At 37.7% G+C, this 13,845-nt stretch overlaps 1 protein-coding gene across 3 annotated transcripts in view; it reads left to right on the forward strand.

Moving 5' to 3' along the window:
• Nucleotides 1–1,219: 1,219 nt before the first annotated feature.
• The window catches only part of HAUS6 (HAUS augmin like complex subunit 6), a 46,616-nt gene continuing 33,990 nt past the window's right edge, over nt 1,220–13,845 (forward strand). For all 3 annotated transcript variants that reach the window (XM_069090656.1, XM_069090657.1, XM_069090658.1), the window contains exons 1-7: nt 1,220–1,675; nt 3,943–4,038; nt 6,858–6,936; nt 8,235–8,367; nt 12,220–12,367; nt 13,009–13,071; nt 13,207–13,255. In XM_069090656.1, coding sequence (XP_068946757.1) covers nt 1,554–1,675; nt 3,943–4,038; nt 6,858–6,936; nt 8,235–8,367; nt 12,220–12,367; nt 13,009–13,071; nt 13,207–13,255 — 690 coding nt within the window. In that variant the 5' untranslated portion in view covers nt 1,220–1,553. The remainder of the gene's footprint in view (nt 1,676–3,942; nt 4,039–6,857; nt 6,937–8,234; nt 8,368–12,219; nt 12,368–13,008; nt 13,072–13,206; nt 13,256–13,845) is intronic.

The raw sequence follows: 13,845 nt of genomic DNA on the forward strand, positions 1-13,845 counted from the left end.
CCTCATTTTCTTACCTAGCCTTACTCACTAAAAGTTGCTTCAGTCAAACTGAGACCTGTTAAAGACCTTAGCTTCAAAAGGTCAAGGTCTCCCACTACATCTAGAACCATCTCCAGTCATCCTGATATATCTTGCTGCTGGACCCAGATGGCTCTGGAGGAGAATGTGAGACTTGTGACTTTGCACTGCCCTGCCTCACTTAAATTCAATTCACTTGAATGTCATGGCATCACCTCCATGATGTCATGATCCTCTTCAAGAATGAAGGACATACAACAATAGTATTATGCACAATGATTTCCTGGTTCTTCTGAATTCACTTTGCATCAATTCATCTAGGCGTTGCCATGTTTTTCCTGAAACGACTCCACTCATTTCCCACAGTATAATAGTATTCCATCACAACCATATGCTACAACTGGTTCTGCCATTCCCCAATTGATGGGCATTCCTTTAATTTTCAATTAGATACAGCTTTGCCCTTTATTAGTTATGTGACCTTTGGCAAGTCACATCTGAAAGATGGGGAAAAAATATTTGCCTTACTAATTCTCTTTTCTAGATGAGTAGCACTGGACGATTAATTTTCTTTCTGCACCTCATGTTCCTTATGTGTAAAATAAGTATGTAAGACTAGAGAATTTCTCTTTTAAAAATTTATTATTTATTTTTAACACAAATTAAAAAAAATTGAGTTCCAAATTCTTTCCCTCCCACCCCCTCCTCCCCTCCCCATTAAGAGAAGGCAAGCAATACACATCAATTATGCATGTGAACCCATGCAAAACATATTTCCATGTTAGTCATGTTGCAAAAAAAAAAAAAGGCAAGAAAAAGAATTGAAAAAATTATACCAACTTGTACTGAGTTTACTCAGTTTCTTTCTGGAGGGGGACAGCATTTTTCTAGAGGATCTCTTAAATCTAGTGCTCTGGTCTGGTTCTATCTCCTTTAATCTAATACAATCCCGGGGCATTTGGTAATTTTATTCAGTTCCCTTTCTACAGGGGAAGTCTTTCTGCAAAAATACCCTTCAGAGGCCGATCCCTCTACAGTAAGTGGTCACACCTCCATTTACCTCTCCCCTCCTCTCCACGCAAAGCACTGTGGGGCTTGTAGTTTCCTGTAGTTAAAGGTTAGGATTAAAGCGCGCGCCTTAAAGCGGCAAGTGGCCTAAGCCAATCACATCGGGTCGAGCTTCCGGAAGTGACGCCATTCGCAGGGGGCGGGGGAGACGTTTCCGTTGGCGCTTCCGTTGAACCCGACAGCTTTGGGCGGTTTTTTCAGGGGGTAATAAAATGGCTGCTCCCTTGTGAGCCGGGATGGGTGGGGGCGGCTGAGTAGTCGTCTCAGCTGCCGCCGGGAAAGCAGTGGCGACATGTAAAGGAAGACTTTTCTCGGGGCCTCGTCTTTTGTCGCTGTCTTTGCCGCCCCTCTCTCCCTTCCTCCCCGCTGGGCCTCAGCTCCCTGGAGCCATCCTCCACCAGCTTGGGCCTCCCGAGTGCGCCCGGCCGCTCGCTGCCTGAGGAGGAGGAAGGAAGCAGCTGCGAACCATGAGCGCCGCCGCTGCCTGGAAGAAGGACCACCTGTGGCATTTCCTGCTGGCCCTGGGCTTCGAGCCGGACAAGGCTGCGGCCGAAGCTGGGAAGCTCCCGTCGCACACGAAGCTGGGCGTGTAAGCGGCGGAGCTGGGGCCCGATGAGGAAACTGAGGGAGGGGGAGGGCGAGGAGGGGGAAACAAGTGGTCCATTTCATTTATTTACGTAAGTGACTTGCCCAGGGTCACACAGCTAGTAAGTGTCTGATGTCGAATTAGAACTCGGCCCTCTTGGCCCCGCGGCTGGTGCTCTATCCACTGCGCCACCTAGCCGCCCTTCTAGTAGTTCATTTTAAAACGCCTACTATGCGCCAGGCTCAGCGCTAAGCACTTTGCAAATATAATAACGTCCATCACCTGTTAAGAGGACCAGCTCTTTGCCCCCTAGTGGGGCTCCACTTTAGTTTTTCCTGGGATGGGCTTAATTTCACACCCCCACTCCCCCTGCCATTTCTGGTGGGGCCTGGAAAGCGCTTTGGCCCTGGAGTTTCCAGCTCCTTTAACTTTGCCTCACTTTGCTGTATTGTAAAATATGAGGGTCAAATGATGCGGCATTTGTAAAGCGTTAAGCGCTTCAGTGCTATAGCAGTACCCATTTTTTTTTCTTTGCTCAACTGTAAGATGTAAAATAACAGCACCCCCCCTCCCCAGGGTTGTCTGACGGAGTGGGTGCAGTAGGTGCTTGTTTCTTGTCTTCCTCAGCTGGAAATGAGGGTAATAACCGCACCTCCCATTCAGAGTTGTTGTGGGGGCCCCAGGAAGTAACACTTGTGGTAGTGCCTGGCTTGTGCTAGGTAGACCCTATGGAAATGCAAGCTGCTGTTATTATTATCATCTTTGTGAAGGCGAGTGAGGTTATGTCTGCAGGGCACTTTGTAAATTCCAAAGCACAAAGGCCAGTTGTGTGTAGTTTTCTATTTGAAATCTCAGAGGCCATAGAGTCCAACCTCTTCCCATACCTAGGTTTTCCTAGGAGATGTGTGATAATCAACCTACATTACTTTATTATAAATAAAATGTTAGAGCTGAAAGGGACCTTAGAAGATAACCTACTTCATCTTTGCAGATGAAGAAAATATGAGGTCCATAGAAAATAGACTAGGATAACTCATGTTTTAAAAGTACTTTATAGTTTACAAAGCCCTTCATAATCAGTGAGGTAGGTTATACAAGGATTATTCTCATTTTACTGATCAAGTGAATTTAGAGTGGTGAACAGAATTTTCCAGATAGTAAATGTCAAAGCTTCTGGCTCAAACTCAGGCCTTCTGAATCTTAGCACTTTGCTTTTTTCATTAATCGACTCTGCTTCCTAAAGAGATTTGGGAGGATGTTGAAGATAAAAGAGATGTGGGTAGCTCGGATCCTACCCTTTCAAAGTCTCCCACAGATTTCCTTTTGTTTCTCTTTGGAGATAAGCATCTTATTTGGTGATTTCATATTTATTGACTCAAACTTTAATCATTCCCAGAAATAGAGCTAAAACAGACCTAGGGAGCCCAGGCTTTGCCATTGATTAGCTTGTAGCCTTAGGTTAATCACATTTTTTTTTTTGAGGCTCTGTTCCTTTACTTGTAGAATGAGGGATCTTTAAAGACACTTAAAATGTTAATTTTTTGTTATTTATTCTTTATCACTTTTTCAGTAGATGAGCTGATGGAAGTAAGTTATTAGGTTTGGATTTTCTGTTTTTGTTTTGCTGGAATGGTTATCTTATGATAATACTCTATAAGATTCTGAGTCCAAGCCTGTTCAGTTGAATGTGCCCTTTAGAAAAAGAAACTGAAGTCTGTAGAAGGGAAATCACTTGTCCATATTCAGTTATTAGATGGCAGCCTGATTAGAACCTAAATTCTCTTAACTCCAAAATGGTTCTCCTCTTTACCATGATTGATTCAATAACTTTATTAAGCAACTCTGAGAGTAATGCCTTTCTTTTAACCATGCAGCTAAAGCTCTTAATATTCTATTATGTATATTTATTTCTTCCTGAAGAATAGTCTTTCCTTATATTTTCCTAGTTGGAGAAACTGAGACAATAAAGAGGCCAAAAGACTGGCAGCATTAACTCTCATAAACCTGGGATCAAAACTTAGATCTCATTCCCAATTAGGGCCCCATATACTAATGGATAAGGTAAATGGGAATATCTGATTAATGGCGCAAAAGTTATGCATTGTTTCTTTTGATCAGTATTTCCCAGAAATGCACTTAGTTTTTCTAAATTGTAAAATGTATGTGAATGAGAAAGTAAGTTATTTTCACCTTGAAAGAAGAAATTCATAAAGTATACTGTTACTGATCTTTGCCAACCACTCTCTCTTATCCTTTAAAAAAACACACAGGAGCATGTTTGACAAACCTAACAGTGACGCCTTTCACATAGTTGCCTACTTTTTGTTTACCGCTTTGAATCCTTCCCACGCTAAAGAAGTATTCAGGTGAGCAACATGTTTTTTCCTTTATTCATTTCTGTATATCAAATTGTAATATCTGTAAATTTAAATTAAGTTTGGTCTGACAATTTATCTGAGTAGTTATCTCAAAGCTTGTGTTTTCAGAGGATATTTAAAGTTGTAGGCAGGTACTTATATAAAGTTTAAGTTCTGAAAATGCCCCACAGTTTAATGTCCTTGTAAAATGTTAATTATTCTATAGAGTCATTTGATCCCTTTCACAAAAGCAGTTCAAAATTTTACCTCTTTTCTGATGTGACACAAAGACTTTTTTCTTTGGGCCTAGTCTGCCTAAGCATTCAGTTCTTTTCAGTGACTTTGCCTTTTTGACTTACTGTAGCGGCAAGCACCCCAAGCGTCCTCAGGGTTTGCTGCCAATACAGGTTCTTAGATCTGCTTTGTTAAAGGAAAGCAACTCAAAATGGGTTAACAAGCTTACTTTAATCAGTCAGACATATATCGTTTACCTTGTTCAGGGGAAAAGGTTAGCACCCCGAATTTCAAAGTACACAGACAGAATTATCGAGACAGAAACAGATCTAGTAGACAGATTTCAAACTGTCTAACCATTACATCCATACCCAGTCAACATCTGGGTTTTTTTAAAGCGGGGGGAGGGGGGACCTCAGGACAACGGCTTCCCAGAATCCATATCAAATCACAGAACACTTCTCAAAGCGAGCCCCAAAACAAAGCTACACATCAGGGCTTATATATCCTTCTCCTGGCTCAGAGAATGTAACAACCTTATTGACTCACTGGCCAATCAAGAAGTATCTACTGAAAAACAAGCCTCCCACCCCAGGCTTCAGGTGCACTTTAGCCTAGGGGCAGGGAAGATCTTCCAAATTTGCATTCCCATTACACTTACCATCTCACTGACCTCACTGTGATTGTCTTACTTTGGCTGTATGTAATATTAAAATTATGTACTTTTGCCCAAGTTCAGATTTTGGTTAGTTTTATGTCACCTACAACTTTGTATTAGCAGCTGAACTGCTAGGAATAGAAAGCTGTTTTCTTTCCTCTTTATATAGATTTTCAGCAGGCATTTATTAAGTACCTACTATGTGTACCCCTACCACTGTCACCTACAGTTTACTAATACCTTGGAATGGTAATTTCTATAAGGGTGTCTGAATTATATGGCAGAGACTCAGATTTTTGTAACTCTATTATCATGACTATCCTTTGAAAGAGAAAATATGGATAGAGGGGAATTATGATGTATAGTTTCCTAAAAAAAAGCAGAACTAATTGCTAGCTAGGTAAAGACAGAGATTAGAAATTATGGTTTATATTTTGTTGTCTTTGTTTAAGGTACATTTTTGTGACCATGGGTAAATCTTAACTTGTTTCATAATTAAGAGTCAAGATTTGGTGACTTCATTATTTATTAGTCATTACTTTTTGTGACTATGCTCTCTTTCAGGAGGCTAAAGAAGCCCTAGACTTAGGATTCCTGACTGAGGCATCTAGTAGCTTACTGTTTATAGCACTTGGGTCAGCTCAGTGGCACAGTGGATAGAATACCAGGCACAGAATCAGGAAAACTTGATGCCTTCATATGAACTTCATGAGTTGAGATCTTGGCCTCAGACGCTTAACTAGTTGTGTGACCCTGGGCAATCAATTCTTTATTTGTACAATGAGCTGGAGAAGAAATGGCAAACCACTTCATTATCTTTGCCACAGAAACGTCAGATGACGTTATGGAGAGTCAGATACAAACGAACAACCTTAATGGTTTGCTCACAATAATCCTGTGAAGTTGGTAGTGTCTTATTTCTGTTTTACATATGGGGAAGATGGGGATAGGGTGGTTAAACAACTTGTCTACAGTCAAGTAAGTGTCAGAGCTAGAAATTGAACTCAGGTCTAATGATTCCAGTATTCTTTCTAGTATATACTGGCATCATCCTGAAGCTGCAGAATGCTTCAGATAGTGCTGAACCAAATTCTAGAATCTCACGATAGCCCCCATAGTATGGAGCTCATTCAACAAATTTGTTGATTGTCTTTCTCAGACTTTAGTTATATGAAACCTTTTTTAGGTAATACTATTAATAATAAGCAAGAAGTCAGTAACTTGATATTGGTTAATTGTGAGATCTGTAGCCCCATACTATTGTTTCTTTCATACCTCTGAGTATATGCTTCATAAATTCATAGCCCAGTGTTTTTTTACAAGTTTTTTGAACAAATGGATCTATACTACTTTGGTTGGCTGCATTAAACCAGAGTGCTTAAACACGTGGCGCCTCCAAGGCGTATCGTGAACCAGATTAAAGTGTAATTGGGGAATATTTAATAAAATACAACAAAAATAAGATAATGTTAATTTGTGGTGTTCTAAGTTAATATGTGTCCTGTAGGAATCCTTATGTATGATTTAGTGGACCCCCTGTTTATATTTAAATTTGCACTGACTGCATTAAATTAATGGTAACTTTGATTTTATTGTTCATTTTAAAGGTAATTTCTGTTGACATGTCTAGGAGCTTGGTAATTTTTTGCTTTTCATTCAGCAAATATTTGTTGAATACTCATATCGTATTGTAATAAATGCTATGTAAAAAGTAAATAAGAATGTGATCCTTCATAATAAGTTTTTTTAGTGTCTGTGTAGATAGCAAACTAATTATAAATGCCACCAACATTGATTGTGTTGCTATTCATATTACACTCAATCAAGATAAAGTATTTTTTCCCCACCTTAAATGTACTAGGTTATGACTTTTCTTCTACTAGGTCATGACTTTTCTTCTTTAACTCCTTTTTTTTTTCTTTCAAAAAATAAAAAGATTCTGTTGGCCTCCATTGGACCGAAAAGCTGATGCTGAATTTCGGAAACAGTGCTGTGAGTGGTTGAAAAGAATTTCTGTGAGTATTCTTATTCTAAAGATGGAAAATTCAGCTTTAATATTTTTCAGGAGAACTCTATTTTAACTATTAAGAACTCATCTGGGAAAGTATTAATTGGCATAATCTTGGTTCCACAGTTTTTTAAATGTTCATTTTATGCACAGAAACTTTTGGGAAGTATTTTTTTTGGAGGGGGGAAGACAGGGCAATTGGGGTTAAGTGACTTTCCCAAGGTCACATGGCTAGTAAGTGTTAAGTGTCTGAGGCCTGATTTGAACTCAGGTCCTGACTCCAGGGTCTGTGCTCTATTCACTGGGACACTTAGCTGCCCCTGGAAAGTGTTTTTAAGAAAGCAAAACTAAAAGTTAGGTACAGAAAATTAGATCATTTAAAAATTTATATTTTGTGGAGTTTGTTTAAAAGAAATTTTGTTAACTGGATAACTTTCAGTTTATTTCATCAATAAGGTTAAGACTTGTGGCTTCATTACTAGTTGTTCCCTAGAGACCTCCATAATTTAGGAGAATTTCAGACTTATGATCCCTAAGCGACCATAGCTCCAACTCTGTATACTAGAGCTAAAAAATATTTTATCTTTTATCTTATCCAATGCTTTGTTCTATAGCCTGACTTCTGTCTGTAAAGTCTTCTATGTCATATTCAGCTTCATGCTTAATGTTTTTGTTGATAAGACTATATGGGAAAGTTTAGAATCTGGGTTAGTGTTTTTGACTTTTGTCACCTGTTGCTTTCTCTAAGCAGGGAATTAGGGAAGGGAACAAGCATTTATATAGTACCTACTATGTGCCAGGCACTGTGCTAAATGCTTTATTACAAATATTATCTCATTTGACCCTCACAACAACTCTTAGAGGTAGGTGCTATTATTGTCCCCATTTTATAGTTGAGGAAACTAAGACAAACAGGTTAAGTGATTTACCCAGGGTCATGAAGTGTTTTAGGCTAGATCGAAATCTTCCTGAGATCAGGCCCAGCATTCCATTTGGTGTACCGCTACATTGGTTTTGTCTAAGTAGTTGTAAGGGGAGCAAGGAAACAGATCAAAGAGGTGAAGAGATTTGGCTAATAGGGCACCCAGGGAGTTTGTGACAGGATCAGGATTATTGACTCAGTATTTTTTATTTTAATACTCTTCCAGTATTTTTTTAAACTAGTTTTGTACGCTACTTTAAGCAAGGAAGTCATGTCAGGTAGATGCTAGCATAACTTGTACCTAATTCTTTTAGAAGTAGTCTACAGCAAGAATAGATCTCCTAAGAAGACACCCAAATTTAAATTAATTTTCTTTTTCTCAGGATGAATGTGGAAGCAGTTTTCCTCAAGTTGTTGGTTCATTGTTTCTTTCTCCTGGTGGTCCTAAGTTTGTTGATCTCATGTATTCTTTTGCAAGATTTGTTGCAGTTCAATACATTAAAACCAACTCTGAAGGTAAGTTAAACAAATTAGTAGTACTTTTACATTTTGAGAAATGCAACAGGAACTTTTTCAGACCATCAAGAGATGGTTTACATTCAAGGGGTGGGGAACCTGCTACCTTGAGGCCACATGTGGTGCTCTATCTAGGTCTTTGGGTTTGACTTTTTGACTGAGTCCAAATTTTATAGGACAAATCCTTTTATTAAGAGGATTTGTTCTGTGACCTTTGGATTCAATCAAAGGCTCCACCCAAATACCTAGAAGGTCACATGTGACCTTGAGGCTGCAGATTCTCCACCCCTGGTTTACACGTGAAGTAAGGTAGGGTTTTAGTGTGATGGTCAAATGTAAAAAAAGTTGAGATTTTTAGAATGTTTTGACGAATTGTATTACTATAAACTCCTGTGTGATTTAAATTTTTTTTTATTAAAATTCTGTTTTGCCTGCTTGACAAAAGTGGGTCTCCAGTTTTTTTGATACAGAAATTTTGTCATAATGCTATTTTTTTTTTAAAGCAGTCGGGGTTAAGTAACCTGCTCAAGGTTACACGGTCAGTTATTATTTCTGGGTGTGGTGCTGGGTATCTGAGCCCGGATTTGATCCAGGTCATCCCAACACTGGAGCTGGTGCTCTTACTCGCTGTGCTACCTGGCTGCCCCTAATGCTATTTTTTTTAGTGAAATTTCACTTTTATATATCTTGAATCTTACAGGAAAACTCATTAAAACTATGGTTTATTCACTTCAACACAGTGAACAAATATTTATTATCTATTGTGTTAAGCAATAGGGATATGACATTTATGGAGCTTGTATTTTAATAGGGGGATAAGACACATCTCTGTGTATGTAGCTGATGCACAATAAATACATTTGGTATAAAACAGTGGTTTGTGAGGTCTGATGGACCAAGCTTACTCTAAGGGATAATGGAAGGGAATCAAAAGGCTTCAGGTCACTAAGTGACCTTTTAACTGTTCTAAAGAATGCTTAAGAATTCATTGGGAACATCTAGGTGGCACAGTGAATAGAGTGCTGGGCCTGAAGTTGGGAAGTCATTGATGTTCAGTCCTTTTTGTTGGGGTCACATAGCTAGTAAGACAGAAAGACTTAAGTCCAGTACTCTATGCATTGTGCCACCCAGTTACCAGTGTTCTATATTCTCTATCTTAGACATCTGAGAAGTATGTAAAACACAGATTTCTATTTAAAATTATTTCATAAATTTAAAGTATATGTATTTGAGGCAATAGACTGAATTCACTTACTTGGATAATTTATGTAGAACACTTACTTCACTCCCCAGCAACATTGGATGAAGGATTAATGGACCAAACTGTATACTTACTTGTATTATTCTGTGGGGCTGCTAGGTGGTGCAGTGGATAGGATGTCTTGCCTGGAAGTCAGGAAGACTCATCTTCCTGACTTCAAATCTGGCGTCAGATACTTTCTAGCTATGTGACCCTGGGCAAGTCATTCAACCCTGTTTGCCTTAGTTTCCTCATATGTAAAATAAGCTAGAGAAGGAAATGGCAAGCCACTCCATTTTCTTTGCCAAGAAAATCCCATGGTCCACAATGTTATGAAAAGTCGGACATGACTGAATGACTAAACAACAAGGGACCTACTGTATATTTTTGAAGAAAAAAGGGACCTGACCATATCTATGCAAGAGGAAGATTACTCTGGTAAGAAGGATGAGTTAGAATTAGGGGGGAGTGTGAAGAAAACTGTTGCATTATTGGTGACCAGAATTAGCTTGGTGGCAGTAAGAATGGAGACAAGATTGGGATGGTTATGAGAGATGTTGCAGAGGTAAATAAGAGAATTTGGTAATTGATTGAATATTCAAAATGAGAGAGAAGAGGGAAAGATAAACTTTTGAAAATGGGGATCTAGGTGAATGGTTCTTTCATTGACAGAAATAGTAAAATAAACTATGGGAGATGGAGGGAGGAGATGATAAACTTAGTTTTGGACATGTTTGAGGTGCCAGTAGACATCTAGATGAAGATAATCCTGTAGGGAGTTGGAACTTTTGAAGATAGGACAGTGTCGGATTTAGCACGATGCCTGGCATGTGGTAGGCTCTTAATAAATGCTTGTTGTCTGGTGATAGATTTTTCTTGAGTCACTGCATAGAATTGGTAGTTGAAGCTGTGGAATTGAATGGAATTGCTGAAGGAGAAGTGAGAGCAAAAACAAATAATCAAGGACAGAACTTTGGGGGAATTATGTAATTTCAAGCATTGCTTTTTAAGAGGAAGAAAATGGGAGCCAATTAAAAGAGCAGGTGTGATTAGCAGTGTTGAAGGTGTAGGAAAGTGTATTGTTTTAGAACCTGGAGAAGGTAATGATAATCTTATATTTAATTATTATATTTTAATTATAATTAAGGTTTAAGGGTTCTCCTAATTGCATCAGGTACTGGCATTTTGTAGTTGAAAAAACTGGAAGTCTTAGAGGTTGAGGGACTTGCCCATAGAATCATATAGCCATTAAGAACCTGAGGATGAGATTTGAAACTGGGTCTCCTGATTTCAAGTTAGGTTCTCTTTTCCCTGTGCCACATTGCTTTTAGAAGGAATAGGTCCCTAGTGTCATATACCTGAGAATATTACTATTTGAAAATAAAATAAGTATTAAAAAATCTATTCATAAAATATCAGATAAACTTGACCTAGGTTAATGCAAAATATGCTTTTCAAGGTCTTGTATATTTTGGGCTAACCAATTTGATTTGTCTCTTTTAGACATGTTGACTTTAATATACTGTCAGCTCTCACATTCAGGACTTATTATTTGATTAGTATGGTACTGTCCTTTTCCTTGTCTTCTTCCACAGTTAGGATGGGCGTTTCTAGGTGAATTTTTAAAATCCCTTGGATGTAAGTAACTTGGATGAAGACATAATGTTGACCACATTTTAGATAACATAAGACTAGAAGGGATAGTTTTTATATAAGGTGACAGGGTTGAGGATTCTGACTTATGAGAATGGTGGACTGAAGCTAAAAAGAAAACTTCATAGGAACAAATTAAATCCTGCACATGGGTTCAGAAAAACCACTCTGCAAGTACAGGATGGGGACGGATGTGACTTGAAAGCATGTAAAAAAGCATTTGGGAAACGGAAGCCGTTAATTAGTGACTTAGCAAAAAAAGAAAAAGGTTGTGATCTGCAGGTGCATTAATAAAATTACAAATTAAGGGGGAAGGCAAGTTCTGTTATACTCTGCCATTGTTATTCCACATCTAGAATGTTTTGTTCAGATCTCTGTACCACCTTTTAGAAAGTCCTTTTTAATATGCTAAGAAACCTTCCTGGCAGCATAGCTAGTTTGGACAGAGAATTTGAAATGATGTCAAGTTAGAAATGTCCAAAAATGGAATGAGCTGTGTTACCCATCATTGCAGGATCTTGGTGATGACAAGGATGTTGTCCAAGGAAATCATGGCCTTTGGGTAGGGATTGTACCAGATAATCTGAGGTCACTTCCAACTCAGAGACTGATGATTTTTATTCTTGCTAGAGTGCCTTTTGGCCATTTGCTTCCTAGCCTGTATCTGTTTTGGAAGTGAGGGAAAAAAATCAAAGTCAGTTCTTTTGTTTGGTTTCTTGTAGCCCTTGTTATTAATAGATGGTTAAAATGTTTTTGAGTTATGTGGCTTTTATTTATTCATCCTATCCTATCAGTATGAATAATTGAAATTTGACTCTTATTTTCTTGAAATATTAATTAACCATTTAAATAGTGTTTTACAGTTGTATCTGCTACTTTAGCAGTCTCTGAGTAAAATGCCATTTTGTTAAAAGCATATTAATTAGAATACTTGTGACTTTTTTGTATTTAAAATTTAGGTTCTGTTAAGTGCTTTGTAGAGTCATTTAATATAAAATTTCAAGATCCTCATAAGTCCTTTACGAGATGCCATGTAGGACGTACCTGGTTTTTACAAATGTTACAAAAAGAAGATTCTCTGATTCGACAATACCAAGAAAATTCTCAGTAAGTAATAGTTTTATTTTGGTAAGATGGAAATTTTCAATTGTCCTTCAGTTGCATTTTAAGCCGTATCTCCTTCAAAATTGTCCTTAAAAATGGAATATGATGTAATACCCTAAAGGAACTTTTTGCTGAGATTTTCCCTTACCATATGGTTAAGTTGGATAGGGAGACCTGTATAAAAATTCTTTGAAAATGGCTCTGAAATGCCTGCTTGTTAATACTGTTGTTTGTGTGTAATGAGAGTTAGAATGGTATGGTCCATGGAGAGCTGTACTTGTAATCAGGAAGACTTCAGCTGGAATCCCTTCTTATATATTTATTTAATAGTTGTGTGACCATGGGGAAATCATTTAACCTTTTTGAGCCTCAGTAAAATGAAGGGGTTGGACTTGATAAACAACCTTTAAGGTCCCTTCCATCCCTCAGTCTCTGACCTTATATAAGAAGGCCTTTAAACAGCTGCTGACTAAAGTTGGAAAAATATATATTCAAAAGAACTTTAAATCATCTTTCCTTTTGCTTGGGTAAAAATAGAGAAAATGTGAGGATTAATTACAAACCATTTTCCCTTGTGTTCCTTAGCATGAAAGAGGGAATTAAGTTATTTGAATAGTCATAAAATTATTTTTGTTTCCTTGCAGATCATTAATTAAACAAATAAGAGATTTGAATTCACAATACACAGAACTGCAAAAATTACAAAAGTAAGTATTTTAGATATACTGTTAGTCAGTCTGGGTTTAGAAGGTGGATTTGTGAATTATTTCAAAAGAGTTGACTTAATCATAAAATCATGTGGTTTTTGTTTTAGCTAACTGAATTATTTAATTTTTAACTAGAAAGAACCAGAATGAAGACCAAAGAAACATATTAGAGAAAGTTCAAAAGGTAAGACTTTTTTTCACCATAAAAGTTCATTATTTTGCTGTCTAAAAACATTTTATCTTTGCCTTATTGTAATTTTCTATATGTATCATCATCTTTGTAAAGCTGGTTAAGTATTACTTTTTCTGATCTTCTTGGTACCTAGTGGTAAAAAAAAAATACCCAGACACTGACTGGGGAATATTCAGATACGTATGAGTTTATGATTTCAGTCCTGTGGAAATTACCTCCCTTGATTCAGATAACGACCCATTCATGCTTACCCATGTGATGCAGTTCTTGTTTTCATACTCCCATAAGTTTGGTATGTTGTATACCTGCATTGAGCTGGGGGCCCTTTCTTGATTTTTCTTGACATACTAGTGTCATTTATCATGCATTTCAGTAGTATGATTTTTTTGTTTAATAACAAGCTAGATTCTCCCTGTGACTGAGATTTCATGATTGAGAAGTACTTCTGGAAGTTGTAACAATGCTTTCAAGACTATTAAAGTGCCATTTTGTAAATTGTCTTAAAAACTTTTAAGAAGTTTGTCTTACTAACTCTAACTGTGATTTCACTGTCTCCTACTCCTCATAGTCTATTAAATAAC

The sequence above is a fragment of the Petaurus breviceps genome, unplaced genomic scaffold (genome assembly GCF_028583685.1).
Source record: "Petaurus breviceps papuanus isolate PSGF00001 unplaced genomic scaffold, PetGlider_PUasm1.0 187, whole genome shotgun sequence".
Lineage (NCBI taxonomy): Eukaryota > Metazoa > Chordata > Mammalia > Diprotodontia > Petauridae > Petaurus > Petaurus breviceps.